Source organism: Columba livia, chromosome 6 (assembly GCF_036013475.1).
Source record: "Columba livia isolate bColLiv1 breed racing homer chromosome 6, bColLiv1.pat.W.v2, whole genome shotgun sequence".
NCBI lineage: Eukaryota > Metazoa > Chordata > Aves > Columbiformes > Columbidae > Columba > Columba livia.
Window position 1 is genome coordinate 17,647,583 of NC_088607.1, and position 22,831 is coordinate 17,670,413.

The 22,831-nt window shown below is 40.9% G+C and overlaps 2 protein-coding genes across 3 annotated transcripts; one reads left to right on the forward strand and one right to left on the reverse strand.

Annotated features, from left to right (window-relative positions):
• Window positions 1-7,594: 7,594 nt before the first annotated feature.
• FFAR4 (free fatty acid receptor 4) lies at window positions 7,595-16,302 on the forward strand. Its single transcript, XM_065067289.1, has 3 exons — window positions 7,595-8,333; window positions 9,081-9,209; window positions 13,006-16,302. The coding sequence occupies exons 1-3, from the start codon at window positions 7,719-7,721 to the stop codon at window positions 13,411-13,413; spliced, it is 1,152 nt and encodes a 383-aa protein (XP_064923361.1). The 5' UTR covers window positions 7,595-7,718; the 3' UTR covers window positions 13,414-16,302.
• Window positions 14,259-21,888, reverse strand: RBP4 (retinol binding protein 4). Of its 2 annotated transcripts, none has more exons than XM_005506963.4 (6): window positions 21,635-21,888; window positions 21,326-21,461; window positions 20,556-20,692; window positions 20,290-20,396; window positions 18,384-18,596; window positions 14,259-14,628 (listed from the first exon to the last, which is right to left on the reverse strand). In XM_005506963.4, the coding sequence occupies exons 1-6, from the start codon at window positions 21,871-21,873 to the stop codon at window positions 14,615-14,617; spliced, it is 846 nt and encodes a 281-aa protein (XP_005507020.2). In that variant the 5' UTR covers window positions 21,874-21,888; the 3' UTR covers window positions 14,259-14,614. The 2 variants fall into 2 exon arrangements, with proteins under 2 accessions (XP_005507020.2, XP_005507019.1); XM_005506962.4 differs by having other exon boundaries at window positions 21,617-21,761.
• Window positions 21,889-22,831: the final 943 nt, after the last annotated feature.

Below are 22,831 nucleotides of genomic sequence, written 5' to 3' on the forward strand. Positions count from 1 at the left end.
ATACAGTTTATGTAGTAATACACATTACATTACATACAGTGGGAGTATGCAACTCTGAATACTACCTGCAGCATTTCTAAATCTTTTCCTTTCTCTAATTTGGAAAAAAATGACAGAACCATGTAGCCAAGTGGTACTCCCTGCAGGATGGGACCGTCCCACTGAAAGGCTACCGGAGTTAAAAATATGGTCATATTGTCAGTACGAGGGTCTGTTTGGGTTATTTTCAAGGCAGCCATCCAAAGCAATACCAGGGAAGGGCAGGACCTCTCTGAAGTCACCTGCTGCACAGTGAGTGATTGTGTTGGAGAATTCTGCAGCATAGGTGGGATTTTAAAAGGTGGAGAAGGAAATAAAATTGTGGTGCCTAACAAAGACCAAACCTTTTGTTTCAAATGCCAGTTTTACAACAATATAGGGAAATACACTTATTTCCTCTAGTCTATACAGTGGGTGGCATAACTGGCTGAAAAGCTGCATTACATAATTAAGTATCAATAATTTACAGCCCTAAGACTATAAGTGCAGCAAAAAATTGATCTTTGTTCTGACCCACATGTAGTGTCTCTGACAAGCAGCCTAAGGTGGATGTCTAGGACATAGTCTAAGGATTGGGGATACACATGTGGGACCTTCTAACAATCTCAAGCTTTAAGAGCCAGGTGTGGTTCCCATGTGTTAGCACCTCAATGGATTTCTCTTCTAGCCTCCCCTTAAGCCCCTTTTAAATTTGTAATTATTAACTGAGGGTAGTGTACTAGACAATTCCATGGTGGTCTGATTCCAAAACTATTTATGTTTTCATAGGTGATGCAGATGCTACTAGAGTGCACATAAAATCTGAGACACTCCAGGGTAGGAACTGAGAGCTCTTCAGGGGACGGAAGAATTTTCAATTTATCAACACCAATGTTCTGAAATAAATAGGATGAATTATTATATTAACTACCAAAACCCAAAATAAATAGTATGACGGTATATCAGCTCCTCCAGAAAGTTTCTCAGAATTACTGTAAACAGAAACTTGAACATGATGCAATACCCCACCTGCGTGATTTTGCAAGTTTTACAACATGATGAATAAACAGACTCTTCACATGTTTTACATGTATGCTTTCATTTCTAGTCACTGCAGATGAGACTTTTAGCTGGAATACTGTATCCAGTTTTGAGTATTGGACTTCAAGAACAATTTAGACCAATGTGAATGTAGCGGATGTCTTTCAGAGTTCTGATCAAATTTATGAAAGAATCAGGGTTGTGCAGTCTAGAAAAGACCATGAAGAAAAATGACAAAACTTCATACAGAGGAAAGAAATAAAGTCTTTCTGTGCTCATAAGAGTAACAAGCTTAAAATTGCAAGAGGCGAAATGTTGACATAAGGAAAATCTCTCTGGTGGTTGGAATAGATGAGCAGTGAAACCCATTGCTTACGGAGGCTGCAAAATCTCTACCACTGGAGATTTATGGGGACACTTAGGTAACTATCATAACCATTCCTGACAGGTAAGTCTGCCTGGGATCAGGGATGTCAGCCATATGATTTCTCAGAGTCCCTTGAAATCTTGCTTTAAGCACATGTATAGACACACAAACAACTTTTACCACAAGATTTAAATTTTTTTAAAAAGCAGGTAACACCACTACAGTTGTTCTGCACTGACTCTTCATGTTATTCCACTCCATGCAAAATCAGTAGCTACCGCACCAGAAGTCAGTATAACAGTTTAACTTCACCTTGTTTCTCAACTGGAAAATTGCTGGCGTTCTATGTCTGTATAAACCTCTAGCCTGAGCAGACAAAGTCATGTAGAATTGGTATTTGCACTCGTGCATCTCAGCCCCGCTGGAAAAGATAAATGGCAGAAGTGCAACTTTGATGTCACTTAATTCCCTAGAGTTGGGAAATGCCTTGTTCCCACATTATTTTAACAAGCAGTGCTGTGCTGTTTGGTTCTTTGGCATTTGAGGAGTTCGGGCTCCCCTCCATGGGGTGCCCAGGAACAGGACTCAGAAGCCAGCGTATTGAGTGGGAGTGACCCAAGCCAGACGGTGAGAAACACAACTCCTCAGGAAAGGTTGCAAGGTGCTGCACAGAAAGGAGGTGCTGTTGAGGACTCAAAGATGTAAATTCTCTTCTACCGTTGGCTGCCTATGGCAAACAAGTCTCTTCTTGTAAAAACAAAGCTGACTTCGAACAGGAGACAATACAAGCCTGGGACCTTATCATAGTGATATCCAACTGGCTTCTTGACAGAAGTGCAATCAGGTTTCATTTCCCTGATAAACTCAAAACCAGTGAACAAGCACATTGCATCAGCAAAAGCACAAGTTTTATCAATGTAACAAGTGTGATCTGGTCATTATTATCTCATTCAGCTAGACAGAAAGCTATACAGCCTAATTTAGACATCCATGCCTTCTGGACATGGTTTATGAGAAGCTCTAAGTCAAATCTTTTTAATCATTTCAAATTATAATGCAACCAGGCCCCAAACGGCCACCGATAATGAAAAACATGAACAGTGCATAAAATAACATGTTTTAGCATTACACTTGGGAAGTCATAAGGGTTTATAGCAGAATTTAAAGCGTTATCTGTACTTTCCCTCATTGATGTCACAAGAACGATTTTTCTGTTTCTCCAGCCCTAGATTAATTCTAGCTAAGCACAAGCCTTGTCTTCCAATACAAACAGATCTTCGCAGCAGACCGACCCTCTGACAATCTAATTTCAGAAATACCTGACATTTAAAAGTAAAGCCTTTATCCCGATTCTGACCTGAATAACTCCTGTTGCTCCAAACAAGTTACTCTTCTAAGATAGGATGTAAGGGAAAGAAAGCAAGTCGATTCTCCTCAAACCTCTAGAGCATTCTCTAATCACTGTGTCTTTGAATATGAAGGAAACTATGACATCTATGATCTCTGCACTGCATGCAATCCAGCAGACCAATGCGTTCAGGGAATGTCTGAGTACAACTCATGAGAAAAAGAGGTTGGTGACAAGTTTTGCTTGTAAATCCTTCAGAGGCACACCATAGTATTTTGTTTGATGGCTCTGTATCAAAGCTCATCAGCGAGAATGTAAGTAACTTTATGCACAATTGAGAGTTAGCCAAGGGCCAGTGGCATTTAAATATCAGACTATAATTCTCCATGTAAATCTCACTCAGGGTCTCAGTTCTATAGTGAGAGTGTTCTACCAGATCCCATAATGTCCAAATGAACCATTCTGATACCCTGTATTCACTGATAAGCTCCCTAAATCTAAGGACTAGATGTGGACGAGTAATCTAATATCTAAAACTGTTAAGAAACAACCTCATTTAGTTAGAACAGCCTAGCTAGAGCTGAGTCACCCCGGTGAAGCTTGGTTAGCATGCAGTGTAACAGAGATCATGACCTTTCAGGGGAATTCTCTGTTACGTGGATTATGTACTTACATTTGCACTTGGTTCAGAGACAAATCGCTCCCTCACTGCAAGTCTTGAGGACATTGTTCAATGTTGCTGCTGGCAAAACTTCTGGTGGTCTTGATGAGAAAAAGCTGATTTGGCTCTTATTAAAAGCATACCTACTGAGAGTATTACCAGCAGCTCTGCTACCGACTGATGTATTGGTCAGTAAGGCTGTTGCTACAGCTTGAAACTACAGCACCACTGGCACATAGCTAAGGAAGCTGCTGATGGATATTGACCATGGGAAAATGAGACACCCTAGAAGAAACAGTGACTTGCTCACTCTCCCGAAGAAACAGGGACCAGTTCTTGATATAATCACACAGATCCATAGAAGCATCTGGTATTTTCAGTGGATGCTAGAGTGGGAGAGTTTGCTACTATGTGAAGACAAACAGTTGCATTTGTATTTGCACTAAAAGTTTCAAATTGTCCCTTAGACATGGGTGTAAATGCTTCAGTTCACCGATAGAAAAATGCTACAATGGGTGAGTACTTAGAAAACTTCCTAAAAAGCAAATTCAGTCAAACCAGTTCTGTATTTGAAACAAACCTTACAATGGCATAGCTCCTAAGCACTGAATTAATAGTGTCTAGAAGCAGAACAGCTGCAGTACGGTATATAAAAGCAAATGTTAAAATGAAAAGCTAACCTTGGTTGTAACTTATGCTAAAACCCTTATATAGACACAGCTCGAGTCACCTACAATCTTGTAACCTCTTTGTGAAGACAGAGACAACTTTTCTAATCCAACAAATTTAAATCCCCTAGCAAACATTAAACATGTAATACATCTGTTACAGAAGTCAGTACTATTCACTCATTGTGACACAGGTGCATGGAAACAGACCCAAAGACATAAACACCAATCTACATGCAAGAGGATGCATAGATAAGGCAAAAACTTTTACTAGATAATGTCCAAATGCAACGAGAATCTCCATCTCCCAGAATCACCTAGCCCAAGAGGTCCCTCTCTCTGGGACTATTTTTTATGACCAAGCTGAACTATCCCCATCTGTCTTGACAGTTCATGGTTGTCAGGGAAACAATCTGAAAAACAGAGCTTGACTTCTGACTTCTGGTATGAGGTAATACAGCCCTTATCTGCCACAGAGAAGGCAAAAACTCAGGCTTTCATTCAGGACTAAAACCAACCAACCAACCAAACAAACCAACAAGAAACCACACAAAAAAAAGAAATAAGATTTTTCCCTGCTAGGCTAGTTAACCAGTTCCACAGAAGTCCTTGCAACTTTAATTTAACCTAGAACAAGGAAATCTGAGTTGACTCCATGTTTCACCACTTCTGAGCATAAAAGAACATACAGGTTGAAAAAATAATATAGGTTAAGCAACCAGAACAGGTTTCCAAGAATCTGTTAATCACTTCCTTGTCAGTGGCACACGTGGAACATACACTGCACACAGCATCCACCTATTCCAACAATGCCTGGATAGCTCCAGCGAGGTTATGTTTCCTCCTTCCTCAGATTTCACATTGTAATGATTGCTATGATTGTAACCACCCAACAACAAATTCAGCTTTTGTACTTCATGGGAGGGAAAAGAAAACAATTTTTTTAGATAATGGATCCATTAGACCCAAGAGTAATCAGGCTGGTTGTGTTCCTGCAAGAAGCTCCCATTCATTTGATTAAACTCCATGGAAACACGCATGTCTCTTCCCACCTCTGCTGTCCCCCAACACAGGATTTTGTACACAGGTCAGTGTGAAGCTCACTCACTAAGATCATACTAAAACCAGCATTTTGCTTTGGTTCTCCTGAGCAAATAACACGCTTGTGTCAAGTAAGTAAGGTTCTCATTCACACCAAAGGACCACAGCTAAAGGTGATCTTTTCTAAAGAAGATCTATCCAGATATTTCCACACATCAACTCATTTTCAAGCCTTCTGCTCCACTATGGCATTCCTTTCCTCCCTGACTGAACACATCTTCATTTCTTCAGTAGTGCTTCTTTGGATGTTTCTCTCCCTATTTTCCTTCATAGAATCACAGCATGTTAGGGATTGGAAGGGACCTTGAAAGATCATCTAGTCCAACCCCCTGCCGAAGCAGGAACACCCAGATGAGGTTACACAGGAATGTGTCAAGGCAGGTCTTGAATGCCTCCAGAATAGGAGACTCCACAACCTCCCTAGGCAGCCTGTTCCAGTGTCTGTCACCCTCACTGAGAAGAAGTTTAAGTGGAACCTTTTGTGTTCCGGTTTGTACCCATTACCCCTTGTCCTACCATTGTTTGTCACCGAGAAGAGCCTGGCTCCATTCTCGTGACACTCACCCTTTATATATCTGTAAACATTAACGAGGTCACCCCTCAGTCTCCTCTTCTCCAAGCTAAAGAGACCCAGCTCCCTCAGCCTTTCTTCATAAGGGAGATGCTCCACTCCCTTAATCATCTTGGTTGCCCTGCGCTGGACCCTCTCCAGCAGTTCCCTGTCCTTCTGGAACTGAGGGGCCCAGAACTGGACACAATATTCCAGGTGTGGTCTCACCAGGGCAGAGTAGAGGGGAAGGAGGACCTCTCTGACCTACTGACCACCCCCCTTCTAATACACCCCAGGATGCCATTGGCCTTCCTGGCCACAAGGGCACAGTGCTGGCTCATGGTCATCCTGCTGTCCACCAGGACCCCCAGGTCCCCTTCCCCTATGCTGCTCTCTAATAGGTCATTCCCCAACTTACAGTGGGGAATCATCAAAGTTTTTTCTCCCAGCAAATGATGTAGAATAAAATATGTGTTCCAAGACACTTGCCAGTCACTTGCATTGCTGGCTGCCAAAATACATCTTTGCAAGATTTCTTATTACCTTAATTTGAGTTAACATTTCATAGCAGCCACCCACTTAACAGCAAATCTGCCCACATTTCACACGGTCAAAGAAATCAGCAGGAATTAGCAGGAGCATCTCATCCACCTGTTTATGGGACAGCATTGATAGAACCACTTATAGCACAAGAGAAGACATGTTAATTAAAATCAATGTAAATTCTGCACTGGCAAAGATGTGGGAAGTGGTCCAGGAAAGATCACACTCTTGTCATTCCTCATTAGGAGATTGTCCCTTAGAAGGACCGAGTTTCTGGAATCCCCGCTAATCTGGAATCCCCATTAATGCCATTGTGTAAGTGGTTGATGGTAGGGTCACATCCAGGGTACCACAGAAGCACTGCCCAGTCACCCCGTACCATCAGCACACTGGTTTGGAATAACTCTCACCTAATCAAAAGGTGCAGCTCCATACAGCCCAGCCTGTAACTGCACCCTTAAGCGCCTGCCCTGGCACTGAGTCAAATGAATTCATCCAGAGCCGTCTAAAGTTATAGAACTGTTAACATACTTTATGAAAACATTTTATCTTATTTTATGAGACATTATCTGTTCATCTGTGACAATTTACACACTTAACTCCTAGTTCATTTCTAAACCATCTGGAACGAAGAACGTAAGCAGAAAGGCCTACTTTCATTTACAATTTGAGCAACTGCTTTCAGGAATTGAACTCCAGAGAAAAATGGTATTTTCTAGGTCCTAATTTACCAAGCTTCTTTAGCAAGAAATCATAACTGAGGTGGATAAGACTTTGGATCAGCTAAGTAAACAGATCCCAAAAATCAAGATGGGGCACTTCCCCTCCACACCAGACCATGGTTAACACAAACATGCACAGGACTGCTTGTTCCAAACACCATCATCAATGCACAGGGCAATGGGTAAATTCCTTTTTTACCTTAGAGCAGAGTTTGTTATCCCAGGCTCCCAAGAAGAGCTCTGGAGTGGTCTGACAGTCGTCCCTCTGTTTTAAGCCATGCACACACCCTGCACACATCCCCAGCCGGGGGAGCAGCTGGGGTGGCTTCTCTGGGTCACTGGCACCCCAGGTGACTGCCTGTAGACCAGAACAGACCAGGGCTGGCACTGGAGGAAGTGGCCAGGCCTGGGACCCTCAGCATGGAGGTGCCAGCATACAGACCCATGCCCTCCCAGGGAAGGTGTCAGGCGGCCCCGCTCGCCTCCAGCCCCTCACTGCCCCCCACGCACAGCGGCCTCGCCTTTGTGTGAGCTGCACCGTGTTTACCCTCCCACTTCCTTGTTCCACTGTAGTGTGAGGGCCATAAACCACCTGTCTGGCACAGCTGAGCCCTCAGCAGCACAGGCAGGAGGAAGAGGAGGGAGGGGGATGGCGGCCAGCCCCCTGCTCCGTGCCAGGAGGGCAGCCCATGTGCCACCATGGTGGTTGGGAGCACAGCCCTTCCTCTGAGGCTGGCACCGCTGCCTGCGGCAGGCTGCTCATGCCTGCTGCTCACCCTCATGCCGAGGTCTAGGGGCGTGCCCGGGGGGAACAGGACCTACTTTCCCTTCTTCTCAGACTTCAGGGGAGGCAATATGACGGCCCTGCGCACCATTGAGTCATCTGCCCTGGCCTCCATCTTCCTGCTGGCCTTGGCGGGAAATATCTGGGGCATCTGCCTGCTGGTGCGGCCGCGGCAGCGGCTGAGCGCTGCCAACTGCCTCGTCCTCAACCTCTTCTGTGCCGACCTGCTCTTCATCACCGCCATCCCCTTCATCGCCGTCGTGCGCTGGACGGAGTCCTGGGTGCTGGGCGACGTCGTCTGCCACATGCTCTTCTACGTGGTGAGCCTCAGCGGCACCGTCGTCATTCTCTCCCTCTCGGCCGTCAGCCTGGAGCGCGTTGTCAGCATCGCCCGGCTGCGCCACGCCGCCTTCCGCCGCCGCAAGGGGCTGGCCGCCGTCCTGCTCCTCATCTGGGGCTTCGCCGCCCTCGCCACCCTCCCGCTCTGCTGCTTCTTTACGGTGGTGCGGCTGCCCGACGCCGCCGGCGAGGTGAGGGCGAACGCCGCCGGGGAGGGCCCGCAGGAGCGGGGCTCTGTGCGGCCGGGGGCGCCGGGGCAGAGTGGGGAGGCGGGCGCGGGGCCGGGCGGCGACGGAGGCTCGTCCGCCTCTGTCGCCGGAGGGAGACGGCTTCTGGGGAGCGGGCAGGTGCCGAGGGTGTGCCTGGAGCAGCGGCCGGAGCTCCCCCGGCAGGGCAGCCCTGACACCCGTGGCCGCTGTCGGCAGCGCCGCCGTCCCGCTCCCCCGGCGGGCCCTCTCGTTAGATCGGCTGGGATTTTTTTTGCGTTCCCCAGTGCAGCTCGGAAATCCCCTTTTCAGCGCTCTTCCCCCTTACCGAGGGGTCGGCATCCCGGGAGAGCGGAGTAGCTGCCCCGCACAGGCGGTAGCATCTGTACGAAATGACCACACATGGATTTTTCTGCCTCGTCTTTTGAAATGTGTACAAAAGTTCACCCAACGTGAGACTCAAACACGTGGTTAAGCCTCAGGTCTGTAAGTTTCAAAGTTGCTGTTAGCATTTGATATGAAATTTATGGCAATATTTAGATTGTGGACAAAACATCTATTTGCAATTATATGGGCTTTTAAAACCATGAAGTAATACAATCATTGACTGCTCTCCGAGTAGAGTGTTTTCACAAACTCAATTTAGACTGCAGCCATTTTCTCTACAACCTTGTAGTAAGAATGACTGCACAATGTTAATTTTCTTCTTTTTTTTTTTTTCATTGTAAACAGAATATTCGCATTTGCACCTTGGTTTGGCCCAGCACTGCAGGAGAAATAGTTTGGGATGTGACCTTTGTTATTGTTTTCTTTCTAATACCAGGATTAGTAATTGTCATCAGTTATTCCAAAATCTTACAGGTATGTTTTTTCTTTAAAGTTTGTTATAGAGCTAAGGGAAGTAGACAGTAACTCACTAGGCATCATCAGGTTGTCACTGAATACAAATGCACTGTTTGCTCAGTACATGGTATGTGATATAAAATGAGGCACTTCAACCTATACATAACAGCCTGTATGTTTCAAGTAAGAACATACTTGAACAGCCCATTAACAGAAGCCTAACAAAAAGTTTGTCTTCATTTATATACAGTATTTAATGCATTTCGCTATTTATGTGCTGTTCATATTTGAAGACTTTCAATCTCCTAAATGCTAAAAGAGTTCAGCATTTGAAATAACTAAAAACTAGATTTTGCTTTCCTTGAGTCTAAACTCCAGAATCACAAGGGATTTGTAAGAAAGCAAAGAGAGGCAGGACTATAAAAAATCCATCTTCTTTTAGATCTGCTGTTTTTCTACATGTATTTTTAGTACACAGATCTTGTTAGAATACACTTATTCCTCCACAATTTCAAACTTCACAAACAAAAACTAAATTAAGCACTCAGCTTCCACTGTCTTTCTGAATGGATGTTGTTTAACTGCTGAAATGTAGGCCAAGACACCAGGCACCACAGAGTTTTTATCTATATTCTAGCAAGCACGATATTAGTTACCTGAATTGCTTTTAAAACATCTAATTTCATACCACTTCCTCTTCCAAAAACAGAGTGAGAAAGAGTGAGAAATCTTCAAACTAGGTGCTGAAATGCCTAGTTTTTAGCAAGTGCCTCCAAGATATTCTTGATTCCTGTATTAGGTAATTAGACTTTTCACACTAAATATAAGGAAAAATACAGGGTTTGAAAAGTAACCTCAAAATACACGGATTATTGAGCAGGGAATTAACTGATGACATGCTGAGCACCGAGGGGTTGTGGGTACCTGCACCAGAGCTGCAAGCAGGTGTTTCCATGAACCTAGAACCTAGAATTTTGGCTCTGTGTGTACTTGCCTGTTGATCAGGCTTAAACTCGTAGTCAGAATCATCAGCTCTTAGTTTCTCTATGGTCTATGAGCTCATTATAACCTTCAGATAAATGCATTAGGTAAACCGCTTCTAGTGAAGTAAAGCACTTGCCTTTTGCAACCTTGTGTTTGCTGTAGGCAAAGAACATGCAGTAACTCAGTGGGAGTCTGAGTTCTTTGAAAGAACTCCAAAAAACTGCAGACCAAAGAATGCCACAGTTCTTGGTCAGAAACCAGGATGGGAACACTATTCCTCTTGTCCTTGCAGAATCCAGATTACAACAGGTGTATGTAGAAAACACAATGACATGTAGGGAGCTAGAAGCCCCAAAAAAATGTTTGGAATACTGGGTTACAAGACAGCCCCATGCTGCCATGCTCATGTTTCTTTTCCAACTTGGTAACACAGGTGCTGTGTTACTATTTCTCCTGAACTGAAAAAGGAACAAGGCCCATAGCAGGATCCCACCTGTTATAATTGAATCTTCTCTCTCACGCATCCCTCCAGGAAGCAGCCAGGACTGAGCTGGAGAATATCTTAATCCCTGAGTCATTGCCAAGAGCAGATTCACTCTCACTTTGTGAGAACACTCCATGGTGCCTGTACACACAGAGAACAATGCTCAGCGTTACCAGAAGCAGTTCAAAGCATTAATGTATTCAAATAACACAGCATCTATCATGATGATGATTCACTACAGCTATAAGACCTCAAATTTGTTAACAAATATGCTCTACAAATGTATACTTTACAATTTAATCTGAATCTGAATATTATTTTAACTTTTATTTATTGCACTTACCAGAACCCTGGCAAAAATGATTGGAAGCCATGATTTGTAATTAAGTTATTTGTTTCTGCGCTGTTCCCCCTCTCAAGCAAATCTTAGATAAGAGGCTAGAACTAGTAAAAACGTTCATGTTCTGTAAGTTACATACTTGTATATAAGTGACTTCTAAGTCTCTGGTTCTCAGAGTGTGGTCCAGATGCCCACTGTAGGTATCTAAATTCCTTGTACTAGGCAGACCAAAAAGTGACCCCAAACATATCGCTGCCATCCCATTTCAGCTGAGCATTTCCTTAGGATGCAGTTGTGCCTTATTTGCTGCAGTCCTGGTGATTCCTGCATTCTTAGTTGTAGGCTATGCAGCTCCAGCAGGAAAGATGGAGGGCACTTAGGTGGGAGGGTTACAAAGATATCTGATGAGGACATTCTGTAGCCATTTCGAACAATGGAGGCTGAGGAGGGCACAGAACTTGGTTTTCCCACTTTTTCCCACTTTTATATTAGATGTGGATACTGGTCCTTTGTATTTTACGAAACCTTCATTCCTACTAAGGCAGGTAAGGTGTTCTCTGAGAAAAACTCTTGGATTGGATTGTTTGGAGGAGTTAACCTAGTTTCTGGATTCCAAATGCATACAGCAGAAGATAGTCAGCTAGAATAGTTTTACTTGTTCAAAACATCAGAATTCTCTGCCTCTTTTAAATCAGGGAAGCAGCTAGTGAAACTGCCCCCTTCTCAGGCTCAGCAGCTGCTGAGAAGGCCGTTTTGGATCACAGGTTTTGATTTATTCACCTACATTCTGTTGAAATCTTCCGTAAACGTTTAGGTTCTTAATGTGCATTTATTCTAGGCCGTCTGTGTGACAAATTCAGAAAACTTCAGAAAGAACATCAGATTACTCAATATATATATATAACCAGTTTCATCCTTACCTGAACCAGGAAGCTATTTAAGTATCACTAGTATTAGCATTATCCTTCCTTTAGTTACTGCTAAAGGGAAATGTCACACATAAAAGTAGTAGGAAGAGTGTTATGCCTTTTGACTTTCCTACTCAGACACCAAATTGATCCAGGCTTATACTCCTTCTTTACCCATTCAGGGTGTAAAGTGACATCTCAATTATTTAGCCTAAATGTTTGTTTCCTAAATATTTCCATTTTATTTTATTTGCATCGGATGTGTGAATGTAACAGGCTTACCGTGCTATACTAAGTTCAGTGGAGACAGGGATGTAGAACATGAGATTTAGAGTTTTTTTCAAGCCATTGGCATTCAATATTCTACCTAATAACAGATGACTCGTACTGACGAATACTAGATTCCCAAACTATCCATAGTCTGCTTTATTACATCAAGCAGTACTTCTACAAGATGCAGATTTTCATAGTGACAAAAGGATCCATAAGATTTCAGGTTAGTCCACATAAAGCACAATTCTGATTACTGACTGAAAAACTAGAAGTTTACACAAGACAGTGTAAAATCCCATTCAAATTTAAAACATATAATGATTTAGTAAATATATAATGTAATAAATTCATGCTCCTTTTAATACCTACCTTATAATAACAGCATGGCAATAAGAGATTTGGATTGCGTTCCTGCTTGTGCATCAACAGCATTGTTAAGTATGTTCCAGTCTGCATTTGCGAAAAAAATCAATGGGTTTATTTAGATAGAACAAATGAGGTCATAATGTGAAGTTAATGGGATTTCATGAGTAATTAAGGCTGTGGTTTGTGCTGAAAAGTATTTATGGCTGGTAGAGAGCCATGAGGAGAGCAACCAGCTTGACTAATATTGAGGCGAGCTGAGAGGAAAAAAAAAACCTGCTAAAGTGAGAATGTTTGAAATGGAACCATTGACAAAAAGTAGAAGTGGAATTCTGCAATACATTTTTTGTAGTCACTTTTCAAAACAGAAAAATCGTGTGCCAAGATTTACTTTTGCCCTTGTAAAAATGTATTATTAACTCTAGGTTACAATGAAAGTTACTTTCTTCTCTTTTACTGCAGATTACGAAAGCATCAAGAAGGAGTTTAAATGCTGGTTTAGCCTACTCAGAAAATCATCAGATTCGTGTTTCCCAGCAAGACTACAAACTATTTCGAGTCCTCTTTGTGCTGATGGTCTCTTTCTTTATCATGTGGAGCCCAATTACCATAATTATTCTTTTAATTTTAGTCCAGAATGAAAAGCAAAATTTGAATATTTTGCCATCAGTTTTCTTCTGGATAGTGTTGTTCACTTTTGCCAATTCTGCTGTCAATCCGATTTTGTATAATGTTGTCTATTTCAGACGTAAATGTCAGGAAATTCTTCTCTGTTGTACAGGGAACCCTGTAAGGCACAGGGCTGGTTCAGAAACCACTGCAAGAAGAACTAACCAAAAACAACCAAATTTGTCTTTCATTACCAGATAATTATTTAAAGTTTGAGCTGTGCCACACTTTGGTTGTTTTGTCTACGCTTTCCCAGGTTTAACAGGTCACTATGTTATAGTATTATATGCCAGAGAAGGAAAATAAAAAGCTGAATCTGTATTTTTAATTCCTGCAGGTAAAATTCTCTTGACTTCACTGCTTTGCCACAGTAAGGTTTAGACAATTTTATCCAATTGATTGAATTCCCCAGTTACACTGAAATAAACAGAATATGCCAGTGAACTTGGTGAATGTAAAATAGCTGAAATAAGGACTTACCAGACAAATTAATTGCTATGAGGGTACATGTTCAGTTGACATAAATGTCATTAACTTTGATGAAGTTATAGTGAGTCTATATCAAGAAGGCATCTGATCCTTTTTTTTACTCTCTTTTCTACTAAGAGAGATAAACTTTCTAATGAAAATGTACATCCTCAGAAAGTATCTGCTCTTTTTTAAATCTCATTTTAAAAGGGCACTTGATTATACACTTAGATAACTGACTGCCTGAATATTCCACGTAGGAAACAAGATGGTGTATTATTACCAACCAAATGACCAATTTGGTTCCATATCTAATTAAAAATATGGACATAATGCCTGTTAATTATAAATAAAGAAGAAATAAATAAATGTTTGCTTGTTGTGTGTAAAATAGTCCTTTAAAAAAGATGCGTATTTTTTATGTCTTCAGTAGTCATATACCAAAGTTAATCAGTGATACGTAGTGTTACTGAAATTCCTTCCTTCTTTCTAAAATGCTATTTAGAACGATTTCCAATATTTCCTAAAAAAAAGACGACATTTTATTTGAAAAGAAGTTTAAAGTTTTAGAAAGCAAATACATTTTTAAAATTAAAACTCTTTTAATCAGAAATTGAAACCACAAAAGAAAGGTTAAATTATCAATTATTGCCATCTGTTACTAATTCAAAATAGTGCATTAAGATAACAGTTTACTAATAAACCAATGTCTACATATGTACAGATGTGCATACAAACAATTTGCATCCCCTGCAATCCAAATTTATTAAAATGTTTCATTGGTTTATTAACAAGATGAGCCACACAGCTCAGATAAATATACTCAAAATCTAAATGAAGCCATTTAAAAGGTTTTCAAGAGAACACCCAATCAATGTGTTAACATTACATCCATGGTGCTGTTACAAGGTTTCTTTCCATAGTTTGGATCTTCTTAAGAGCAAAATCCTGAAACACACAAGAAAAAAAAATTGTCTTTTAACCACACTAGACAAAAGTATAATATACAAACTTTCACCAAAATTAAAATGCATACATATCTAATTTCTTTAAAATGCTTGTGAATCCAGCAGTCCATTACTTGTAATGATAACGCCAATTACATTGCTCTGTAGTTTATAATTCCACATTTTCAACTCAGAACAAAATAGGAATTCATCCAACCTGTTACATCTGTCCTAAGCATTTTAATACTTTGGCAAACAAGGTACTGGCTAGATCAGTGATAAAGGAGTTATTTATTTACTTTAACAAGCTTCAAATTATTTGCTTTTTATTAACTTAAGAATGTCTTTCAACCAAATAAGAATCTAAAGCTTCTAATGGCAATAGTAAATTAGCTGAAGGAATATACCACTCTTTAATTCACACTTTTTCCTTCTGGTAAATGCCAACAGCAACTTCAGCTTTCAACTCTAGTAACATGACATTGTATTGTATTTGCAAAAAGTCCCACTGTGATATCCACACTCCATTTGGATAACTTAAAACAATTTGAGCTATTACTCTGAGACATTAAGTTTATCATAGCCTGATCCAACCCTATCTGGAAAGGAGCTACCATCAGAAATGCAATGTAAGTCACTACCTAAAATCTCATCATTTCCTAGGTTTCATTTGCCTTAAAGAGCCAGTATACAAGCAACTGATTTTTTTTTTTTTCCCCACCAAGATAAGTTTTGTACACCTATTAGTTTTCTGTGGGAACTTGATTTGAATACAGTATTAATTTTAAAAGCTAAAGAAAAATCTTTGGGGAAAAAAACAAACCGAAACACAGGCAGAGTATGCACAATTAGAAACAGATGCAAGCTTATTCTTGCAGCAGCTATTAACGCCAGTCAGAATTTTACCACAATAGCAACAGAATGCGGGTCAGTATAGATAACTGAAGCTGGCTTTTTTTTGCTACTAATTCTGCAGCTCTTAAAAGCAGAAATAAAATGAAAGTAGCTCGGCTTCCAATCCACACATAAGAAATTAAGTGGATTTTTAAAGATATTCTGATACAAAGCTTTCAGTAATATTTTTCAGTTTAGCTTACAATCTCTCCCTCATTCCCAAATGTACTTGCTTTGCAGGAACTTTGCCTTAATGACACGTGAGAATTCCGAATCATCTAACACTGGTAATTACAGGTTCTGATCACTGTAAGGGGAAAACGCAAATTGCTGGCTTTAAGTTTCATTTATATTTTGATGCTGGGCTCATAAAGATAATCTCTGGCATAATCCTCAATAAAAAGAAGACAGCGTTGAGGACCTGAGCTACTATTTTTCATTTACAAGCAGTATGGAACTCACACGGTCTTATCAGACGCTGCACTCACCACCTAACATCTGGATAGAAATTAGAGTAACAGACAAAGAATGCAGCATTCAGTGCAACTTAGTAGATTCAATATTTCTATAACAAACTAGTGGCAGCATGATCAACTTTTAAATTAAGGTCAGGAAGTCAAAGAATGTTTAAGGCTGAACTTTCAAAAGACATTCTGAGCTTTTATTTTCAAAATACACTGTTGGTTCTATATTCTGTGGAAAAACAAACATTCTGTTATATAAAAGTTCTGAGATCTTTGAAAAAGTTATATCACAATTATGAATAAATGAATATATTCAATTTTTCTTTTTGGTTTATACTTTCTTGCAAAGATTGACAATACACTTATTGCCTTGCAAGCCTTATATAGTGTAGAAATAATAGAAACACAGACTCCAGCATGCTTAATCAGACCAGTACTTGGACTCAGCCAACGTCCTGATTTTACAGTGAGACAGTACTTCCTCTGGGTTTGACAGAAATGCAGGGAACCACTGTAACACACACCTCCCAAGGTCACAGCACAACAGCTGCGTATCTGCACTTTATCTTAGATTTAATAAAAAAATGTCCCTAATCATCTCATTATTTTGTTTTCTTATCTTCAGAAATTTACATTCTTGCTCATTTGAAGAGCAGTGAATGCAGCATTCAGAACAAGTATAATCAATTTATATAATGACATTGTTTCTTTTCTCTCCTACCCTTTATGCAATCATGCACATCATTCACAGAAGACAATTTCATTTGCATTTATGATGTCTCTTAGTCCTGACTGCCTCAAATCTCAACTGTCTCTTATATTGTCTCTGAATTCTCATTCAAGACAAAACTTTTCTTTTCGTTGTTGTCAGGCACTTTTTCCAGGTCACTAATCAGTATTCTGAATACCACCCACCTTTGCAGATCTTTCAGGCACCCTGTTATCAGCATATCTACTTTACAACATGGCAATATTTTACACTCTGTTTATAGATCAGTTGCACAGGTAATAGAGCCACAAGAGCTGACTGTGCTCATCTATTCTGACTTTTCTTATAATACACAAAAGTTCCTTCAGTCAATCCCAGTTTATTCTAACTTGTCATTTAGAAAAGCCTTTAATCTTGATTTACAGATTTCAGTGATGAAGAGCATATGACAGCTCTTGGTAAACTGTTCCAAAGGTTAATGACCTTTGGAGTTAAACAAATGGCTATTTATTTCTGCTCTGAATGTGTCCAGTTTAAAGTTCCATTCACTTTAATTTGTTATTCTTAGGTTTGCAAGTTCCCATTGCTGGTGTGGGCAAGCACAGACTTTGCTCAGGTCGGCTTTTAACCTCTTTCTGATGAGAAAAGATCAAGGTCTTTGAAACACTCACTAGATGACACATTTTACAAACTTTCAATCATTTTCTCTCTTCTTCTTTGAAAATTCTAAGTCATGCTTGGTACTCTTTCCAGTTATGATTGTCATTAAACATGACATAGCAAGCAGACCTATGTCAAGCACAACAGTCTCATGAGTCTGCATATTAATCTTCGGCATCCTTGGTTTATGCACCCAAGAATCACATTAACTCTTTTGGCCACAGCATTACATTGGGATTTCACATTCTGCTGACTCACCAGTCAAGCCTTCTGTAGGTATTGTGTCTTCCAGAATGCGAGAAGTGGGGTAAGGACTACACCACTGTTTTGTTTGTCCTAAATATCCTGATCTGTCTTCTCCATTTTTTACTATTCCCCACTCTGGGAGTAGTCTTTATCGGTAAGTATACCATGTTTTCCTCTAGATCACTGATTAAAGTAGCATAAATTGCCATTTGGCCTTTTTTCGTACACTTGAGCATAAGCTAGCTAATCTGTATCTTTCCTTATGCTGGCAGCTCAGCCTGCCTATATGACTGAAGATAGGGTCATACTTTCAGTATGAGGGATATGTCCCTCTTCCACAATCCTTTGTGAAGTGGTTGGCATGAGGACCTATGAGAAAGGGTCTGCTATAAGATCCTTACCAAGACTTCTGATTTTCTTTCAAGGGCTTTTATGAAGAAAGGCAAAGAGTTCTGATTAAAGTGACACAATTTCTTTTTACAGTAACTATGAAGTTTATCCTTACTATGTTTACTCATACTACATTGATTTAATTGTTTTACAACTTCCTCTAATTATTGTTTCAGCTGATGTGATATGCCACATAATAACCTATACACCTTAGCTCTCCTTCAGATAATGGAAGTAAATTTTGGAAATAACTACAAGCTTCAGTTTTCAAAAGATAATATGATAACTACTAAGTAAAAGACTTCATGCATTTGCTATTTAATGAGCAAAAGACTCCCAGTGCTTTAGTCATTAAACCCTAAAATAAAATTTTTCAGAAAAAGATGTTCTTACCATTATGAACGATAACTCTGTATTTTCTTTCCAAGCAGAGGTCTACCTGTCTTTGTCTGACAATTTTCTGTGCCTCTGGAGGCAATCCCTTGGGGTCCCGGGAGAACACAAAGGAATAGCTATCAGCACAAGTGCCATCTTCATTTAGTTGGCGGCAGGAGTAATGAAGAGCATATGTATCATAATCTGTATCTACTACCCAGTGATCATCATCTGGAAAAACCCACAACAAAGAAACAAAGGTGTTAGAGACACAAGAAAAAATAATACATCTAAAGAGATGGCTGCCATAGCTCTGTAAAGAAAATAATATGACAGAGATTGGTGTGAATGACAGCAGATTAGCTCTTATTTTATCACTGTGTCCAGTATTTAATTCCATATTTGGGGGGAAGTTGTGTTTGGTTTTTTGTTTGTTGGTTTGGTTTGTTTAAAAAAATAAAATAAAACGAAATAAGCATATTTGTCATGGACAGTGATGGAGAGAAAAGGAATGGTTGGCACCACTTCTTCTCTAACGTGGGCACAGAACAAGAGCAGTATGAAGAAATGCTAATAAATGCCTTATAAATCCATATTTGAACATCATTATAATATGTGGCAACAGACACAAAAAAGAACTGTGTATTACAGTAGCTACCACGAAACAGAAATAAAGTTTTCTTATTTTAACCAAAAAAGCGGAACAGTCAGACAGAAAATAGTAAAAAAAAATAGCCCAAACAAACAACAAACATCAGAGAAGCTAAATGTGCTGTTGGTCATGCTAGTCATGCTCCAGATTACTCAAAATGGCAACTGTTTGCCTACCGGGGATGTTGCTTAAACTGTGTTTTTAAGGAAAAAGATTATCATGCAGTGCCCATCTGTTAGAAGTGTATTTGCTACAAGCTCTATCATAAACCCTCTTCTCAAAACACGGTTACAATTTCAGATAATTCTTCACTATTTAGCTAGGTCATCTGATAAATACCTGGTTGCACTGATACTTTGTGCTCACAGAAGTGAACCTAGGTGTTTGCAGTGAAAAGTGTCACCTCTGCACCGTCCTCTGCTGGAGCACAAGATCCTCCCTTGCACTATGTGCTGGTGAAGGCAACACTTTAAGTTCTCCTCCTTATCTCTCATGCGGGTGGGGACCACAGTTTTTAGAAAAATAGAGTCTGGGGTCAGCTAGCAATCTGAAGTATCCATGAAAACATCATTCAGCAGTATGTCATGAGGAGATTTGGCAACAATTCAAGAGCAATTGACATCCAAAGCATTCTTTGGAACTGTGTTTTTGGAGAGAACAGAGCTCCAATCACTTCCAAATTCCACCTACTTCTCTTGGAAACAATCCATGGAAATGTCTTGAGCTACAAGTGTCTGAATCTCTACTTGGATCAATAAAATATTTTTGCATAGGGTGTGACAGATGACAGGAAAATATGAATATATATGTATACTGGATCATATTTGTTTCTTAAAACAGACAAATCCCTACATTTACAGACACAAGCCTAAGCAAAATAACAATTGCAAAATCCTCTTCCTTCAACCAAGTCTGACGTTAGGCTTTTCAGAGTGAACAGAAGCATCTGGTGATTGAGTTCTGAACTAAAACATGACCTAAAATACTTCATCTGCCTTTAATTTCTTTCCAAACAGTGACCTTTGATTATATTGTTGGGTAACAAACAAAAGAAATATGAAGGCCTGGTCTTCACTTGTTTAAGAAAGCCAACCAGCTGTTCCATATAAAAAAGTTATTACCTTGTTCACATTAAGGTTTTCCAGTATGATAGTTATTACATGTTTCAAGTGTGCTTAAAAAATTCAACACTACTTTTTCCTTCCCCATCATGGACATATGACATAACTAGGCTCCCAAGCAGTTCTACATCTTCTATAGCTGAATACTCACTTCCTTTCTGCAGAAAAGAGGCAACACCCCAGTACTTCATCTTGAACTTGGCAGGATCCTCTGTGTCAGTGAAAGAGCCAATCATGTCAGCACAGACATCCCAGTTACTGCAGCCAGAGAGAAAGAAAACATCGCATTTAAACTTAGCAGCACAGATTCAGTGTGCCTGTGTGACTAGCACAGGGACAGCAGGTAGGATTAGAGTGCTGGTAAGTGAAGCAGAAGCTTAGTGAAATGGAATAAGAGGAAGATTGCAAACAACTTACTTGAAGAGTCTGACCCTGCCTTTTGCAGTGGCAGTCATTTGTCCATTCTCATCTACAGTGAACTCAGCTACCACGTTGTCCTGAAGAAACAGCCCCTCGGGATCTTTTTTTGCCATGGCATACCAGATGCCACTGTACTACAAGGACATGAGAAAGGCTGTAGTTAGACCTAGAAGTATGGGAAACATTACAAACTAGGGGAGGTGGCAGAGGGGAGGACATGCAGATCTTTGACATCACGTCTCAAAGTTGTACCTAAGAAACAAATCTAGCTCTTCCAACAGCAGAAACCCACCAATATACCCTAGCGCAGCCAGAGTTTCTGAGAGAATTGACATTTTTTGGTTTATTTTTTTGTATCTGCAGTTCTCTAGTATTTAGAATACAAAACTTGATGGAAAGATGATAACAGCTAGCAGATATTGATAGAGCTACATATAAATGATTTTTTTCTAGCCATGATGTCTGAAAACACCAGAGTATCAATTTTTCATAGAAACAAACAAGTCACTGCACTCCCTTTCTCTTTAGACCATACAGTCTGAGGCCAGTCTGCTAAACCTCAGTTTCTGCAGTATTCCTTTGTCAGATGCATCAACATCCAGCATCTGTGGAGGTGTGGGCAATATCACACACTTCTGCTGTTTCTCAGTGTTGCAGTCTCTGACTGAGTGAAAATGTGAACACGCTGCTACTGAATGCCAGCATTTGTAGCCTGGGAAAAGGAGTTAGGTAAGACATCACAGATCCAAGAAAGAAAGAAAATTTACCCTGCTCTTGTCAAAGTTCTCCTTGACTTTGAAGCTGCTTACTCGGCAGTCCCGCTCCGCTGTGCTGCTGCCCAGCAAGGCCAGTGCCAGCAGCAGCAGGTAGGACAGAGCTCTCTCCGTGTGGGCCATCCTGTCCCTGCAGCAACAGCAAACAGAGAGAGAATGGTATCAGAAACAGGCTCTGACACACAAGCAGGGAAGGGAGGAAGGCTGTCCTGACAGGTCCCCAGGGCATCGTGCAGCTTTCCCTGATGCATGCGCAGGCAGTGCACCCTGTTGTCCCCAGCTCACCACAGCAGGGTCCCTTACAGACAGTGCTGGTCCCTGTAGCCTCTTGGAGCCCAAGTGTCAGTTTGAGTGCAGTGGTAGGGCAACCAGACAGGGAGGGCTTTATGTAGTCCTGAGGCTTTCGCAACCCCCCGAGGTACAAAGCCAGCATTGGAGGGGGCGTAGGAAGGCGGGTTGGTGCATGCTGCAGGCTGGGGCTGCTTCACAACAGCCTTTTGCGTAACACCTGTGGGCTCAGGTGGTCTTTGACCCTGACCCATAGCCAAGCAGGCGCTACGAGAAAATGCCTCTGTTTGCTTTTCCTAACCCAAAGGCAGAGCTCATATCTGGGGGAAGGGGTGTGCACATGTGTGGGGAGAACAAAGGAAAAGAGAGGCACTTCATCTTTGCATGAGGGAGAGTAAGCAGCCTGCACCTCCTCTGTGATTTTACACACTGCGGTACAAAGTTCCTCTTACCCAATGTGCTCAACCCAGTTACAAGGTGCAGCCCTGTTTCCTCCACCTTCTTCCCGAATTCCTTTCCCCTCTTCCCCTGATAAACAGTGGCAAACATCATACTCGCAAGTTTCTGCTTATGTTTCTGCAAGCTTGATCATGCCAGAACCTCTTCAGATCCTCATGACTGGTTCCCTCTTGCTGCCCAAAGGCTGGCTCAGTTGCTAAACCATCCATGATCAGCTCCCAGAGACAGAAACCAGAACCCTGTGAATCTTCAGGAAGGCAAAAGCACTTTTGTGTGGCACTGGAAAGATGGCAAGACATGTGTGAGACCTGCAAATACCTGAGTGCATGTATGCAGCACACCTGGCCCTTTTGGCATCAGTTTTAGATCAGAACTTCCAGAATTTCTATTCTGTTTTTGGCAAACTGTTTTCAGTTATATAAACCATTATTGTTTTCTCCTGTCCAGGCAAGTTTTGCTGTCTCTCAGTCAATATTTGTTCTATAGTTTCAACATCTTTAGGAAGCATTAGAGAAAACCTGTTAATTATTTTCTAGACATGTAACCAGAGCAGGACAGGAATGATTGTTACCTAGAGAACTAATTCACCTACTTTTTTCATCTCTCAGTTTTGAAAGAACAAAGGCAGAAGCCTGATGGTTGAAAGGTCTGTTTTCATTACTTAAAGAAATAAGCAAAAATATAATGTAAATATGGAGATACCAATGTAGTGTAAAAAATACTCCAATAGTAGCTGAAGTACAGAATTAAACC

Bases quoted from the DNA above. Each gene is read 5' to 3' on its own strand.
- FFAR4 (XM_065067289.1), top strand. From the start codon at position 7,719: ATGGTGGTTGGGAGCACAGCCCTTCCTCTGAGGCTGGCACCGCTGCCT. The intron at 8,334-9,080 runs GTGAGGGCGAAC...CATTGTAAACAG, and splicing joins TGCCCGACGCCGCCGGCGAG to AATATTCGCATTTGCACCTT. The intron at 9,210-13,005 runs GTATGTTTTTTC...CTTTTACTGCAG, and splicing joins GTTATTCCAAAATCTTACAG to ATTACGAAAGCATCAAGAAG.
- RBP4 (XM_005506963.4), bottom strand. From the start codon at position 21,873: ATGGGTCAGGGTCAAAGACCACCTGAGCCCACAGGTGTTACGCAAAAG. The intron at 21,462-21,634 runs GTAAGGGACCCT...CTGTTGCTGCAG, and splicing joins TACAGGGACCAGCACTGTCT to GGACAGGATGGCCCACACGG. The intron at 18,597-20,289 runs GTGAGTATTCAG...GGGTTTTTCCAG, and splicing joins CTCTTTTCTGCAGAAAGGAA to ATGATGATCACTGGGTAGTA.